Here is a 3,568-nt window from a genome sequence, read left to right on the forward strand (position 1 = left end):
AAAGCGTCACAAACCAAATTTGTCCCCAATAACCTAGCCTCACCCGGCTCAAACAAACCAATCAGAGAATGACATCGCCTCCCATATAATGCATCATAAAGAGCCATCTAGATGTTCGACTAATAGTTGTTGTTGTATGAAAACTTAGCTAATGGAACAAACTGATCCCAATGGCCTCCGAAATCTATGACACAGACTCACAACATATCCTCTAATATCTGAATGCTCAGCTCGGACTGCACGTCTACCTGAGGGTGAAATGCGGTACTCAACTCAAACTGCATTCCCAACTCACACTGAACAACTCTCCAGAAATGCAAAGTTAATTGATTGCCTAGACCCGAGAGGATAGACACAAGCACACCATGTAAACAGACCATATCCTTGATGTAGATCTTAGCCAACTGCTCCAGTATAGGAAGTCATGACTGGAATGAAATGTGCACACTTGGTCAGTCTGTCCAAAATGACCCAAACAACGTCAAATCTCCTCAATGCCCGTGGAAAACCCCTACAAAGTCCATAATGATGCACTCCCACTTCCACACTGGTATCTCAATCTTCTGAAGCAACCCACCAGGTATTTGAAGCTCATACTTGTCCTGCTGACAATTTGAACACCGAGCAACAAATCCAACAATATGTTTCTTCATCCTTCCCCACCAATAATGCTTCTTCAAATCAAGATACATCTTTGTAGCACCTGGATGAATGGAATACTGCGAACTATGAGCCTCCTTAAGAATTAACTTTCTCAACCCATCCATATTCGGAACACAAATTCGGCTCCAAAGCCGCAATACATCATCATCACCAATAGACACTTCCTTAGCATAACACCGCTACGTATCCTTACGGACAAGCAAATAGGGATCACTATACTGAAAAGCCTTTAGGCGCTCAAACAAGCATAACCTAGATACAACACAAGCAAGAACCCTGGTAGGCTTCGATATATCCAATCTTATAAACCTGATGGCCAAAGCCTGAACATCCATAGCCAAAGGCCTCTCCTTAGTTGGAATAAATGCAAAATTCCCCATACTCTCAGCCTTTCTACTCAAGGAGTCTTCGACCATATTGGCCTTCCCTGGATGATTAAGAATGGTGATATCACAGTCATTCAATAGCTCCAATCCTCGTTGCCTCAAGTTCAAATAATTTTGCTTGAATAGATGATGAAGACTCTAATGATTCATGTACACTTCACAAGACACGCCATATAAGTAATGCCTCCAAATCTTGAGCACATGAACAATAGATGCTAACTCCAATTCATGCACTGGATAGTTCATCTCATAGGGCTACAATTGGTGCGATGCATAGGCAATCACCCTACCGTCCTGCATCAACACACACTCAATGCCAACCTGCGATGCATCACAATAAGTCATATATGATCCCGATCCTAAGGTAGAACTAACAATGGAGCCGTAGTCAAAGTTGTCTTAAGCTTCTAAAAGCTTTCCTCACACATATCTGATCACCTAAACAAAGCACCCTTTTGAATCAATTTAGTTAACGAGGCGGTAATAGATGAAAATCCCTCTACATAGTGATGGTAGTAACCAGCCAAACCCAAGAATCTCCTGATCTCTATAATGGTAGAAGGTTTGGGCCAACTCTAAATTGCCTCAATCTTCTTCATGTCCACCTTGATCCCATCACTGGATACCACATGACCTATGAATACCACCATGTCTAACCAAAACTCGCACTTGGAGAACTTAGCATATATCTTCTTCTCCCTCAAAGTCTGGAGCTAAATCCTCAAATGCTGCTCATTCTCCTCCCTGCTATGGAAATACACCAATATATCATTAATGAACACAATGACAAATGAATCCAAATAAGGCCTTATTCAAATGCCTATAGTCAAAACATTCTCATAGATCCATCCTTCTTCTTAACAAACAACACAGGCGCACCCCAAGGTGAACCACTAGGCCTGATGAACCCCTTATCCAAAAACTCTTGCAACTGTTCCGTCAATTCCTTCAACTCTACTGGATCCATACGATACAGAGGAATAGAGATCGGCTACGTGCCCGGTGCCAAATCAATGCCGAAATTAATATCCATATGGAGTTACATGCCCTGTAGGCCTGCTTGAAACATATACAGAAACTCCCTCACTACTGGAACTGACTCAACAGCAGGAGTATCAGCACTAGCATCTCTGATAAAGGCTAAATATGCCAAACATCCCTTCTCAACCATTTGTTGAGCCTTCAAAATTGAGATCACTCTACTAGAAGTGCAACCAAAAGAACCCTTCCTCTCCAACCTTGACAACCCCGTCATCGCCAACATCACAGTCTTAGCACGAAAAACCAAAATAACATGGCACGCAGATCAATCCATATAAAAGATCACATCAAAATCCACCATATCTAACAATAATAAGTTCACCCTCGTCTCATAACCATAAATAGTGACCACACAGGACCGATAAACTTGATCCACCATAATAGAATCACCAACAGGTATAGACATATGCATAGGAGCATCAAGAGAACCATGAGGCATATCCATACGAGAAGCAAAGTATGATGACACATATGAATAAGTGGAACCAGGATCAAACATTACTGAAGCATCCTTGTTGCATACAAAAATAATAAATGTAATCACTGTATCAGAAGCAACAGCCTCGGTCCTCCCTAGAAAAGCATAGCATATGGCCTGACCTCCACTAGATTGAGCTCCCCCTCTAGGACGACCATGTCTTGGATAACTGGCTGAGTGGGTGGTGTAGCAATCAGTGCGGGAACCATAATAGCCACTAGAAGAATTGAGAACTCTGTGATGGAAATGCACTGAATGAAGACTGCACACAAGCTCTTTGACTGGTTGGCGGTAAATGATAGACTGGTCTCCTCTAAATCGACCTTGGCCTGCCGATGAGTCACCATAGAAACTCCATGAACATCAGGACCTCTTGTCCCTATCCTGCATTATATCTCTAGTCTCAATGCAAATACGCTCAATACGGCGTACTATCTCTACAACCTAGTGAAATAGAGTCCCAGCTCTACCTCTCTACCCAACGTAATGTGAATACCATGGTGAAAACCATCAATGGATATCCTCAATCTCTCTTCCTTAGTGGGAATCAAAATAGTAGCATGACGGGAAAGCTCTTTGTACATTATCTCATACTCGGTCACTAACATCGGACCCTGCTGAAGGTACTCAAACTGCCTCCTCACCTCTTCTCTCCTTGTACGGTGTATGAAATGCTCCAAAAACACCATGGAGAACTGAACTCGTGTAAGAAGAGGTGATCTTCCTGGTTTTCCCATCTTATAAACCTACCACCACCTCCTGGCTGGACCGTGCATCTGGAATGCGGTGAAATCAACTCCATTAGAATCAATTAGTCCCAAATTGCATAGAATCTCATGACAAAGATCTAAGAATCCCTAGCCATCCTCTAAAGGTGTACCACTGAAGTGACGCTGATGCAACTTGGTGAACTTATCCAGTCTTTTTAGCTCATCAGCTAACATTGGGGGCTTATCCTCATGTTGTGCGGCAATAATAGGCTGAATTCCCCCAACTAGTA

General features: G+C 42.6%; 1 protein-coding gene across 1 annotated transcript; it reads right to left on the minus strand.

Moving 5' to 3' along the window:
* Window positions 1-396: 396 nt before the first annotated feature.
* LOC142173416 (uncharacterized) lies at window positions 397-3,305 on the minus strand. The gene is made up of 6 exons (XM_075239003.1): window positions 3,065-3,305; window positions 2,467-2,897; window positions 2,097-2,229; window positions 857-1,090; window positions 598-703; window positions 397-511 (listed from the first exon to the last, which is right to left on the minus strand). Exons 1-6 carry the CDS (start codon window positions 3,303-3,305, stop codon window positions 397-399), a joined length of 1,260 nt encoding a protein of 419 aa, XP_075095104.1.
* Window positions 3,306-3,568: the final 263 nt, after the last annotated feature.

Source organism: Nicotiana tabacum, chromosome 19, assembly GCF_000715075.1.
Source record: "Nicotiana tabacum cultivar K326 chromosome 19, ASM71507v2, whole genome shotgun sequence".
Classification (NCBI taxonomy): Eukaryota; Viridiplantae; Streptophyta; class Magnoliopsida; order Solanales; family Solanaceae; genus Nicotiana; species Nicotiana tabacum.

Coding starts and splice junctions, on each gene's coding strand:
- LOC142173416 (XM_075239003.1), bottom strand. CDS start 3,305: ATGGGAAAACCAGGAAGATCACCTCTTCTTACACGAGTTCAGTTCTCC. Junction 704..856: donor TGATCCCTATTTGCTTGTCC/GTAAGGATACGT, acceptor CCATTCATCCAG/GTGCTACAAAGATGTATCTT. Junction 512..597: donor TCAAATTGTCAGCAGGACAA/GTATGAGCTTCA, acceptor TGGACTTTGTAG/GGGTTTTCCACGGGCATTGA.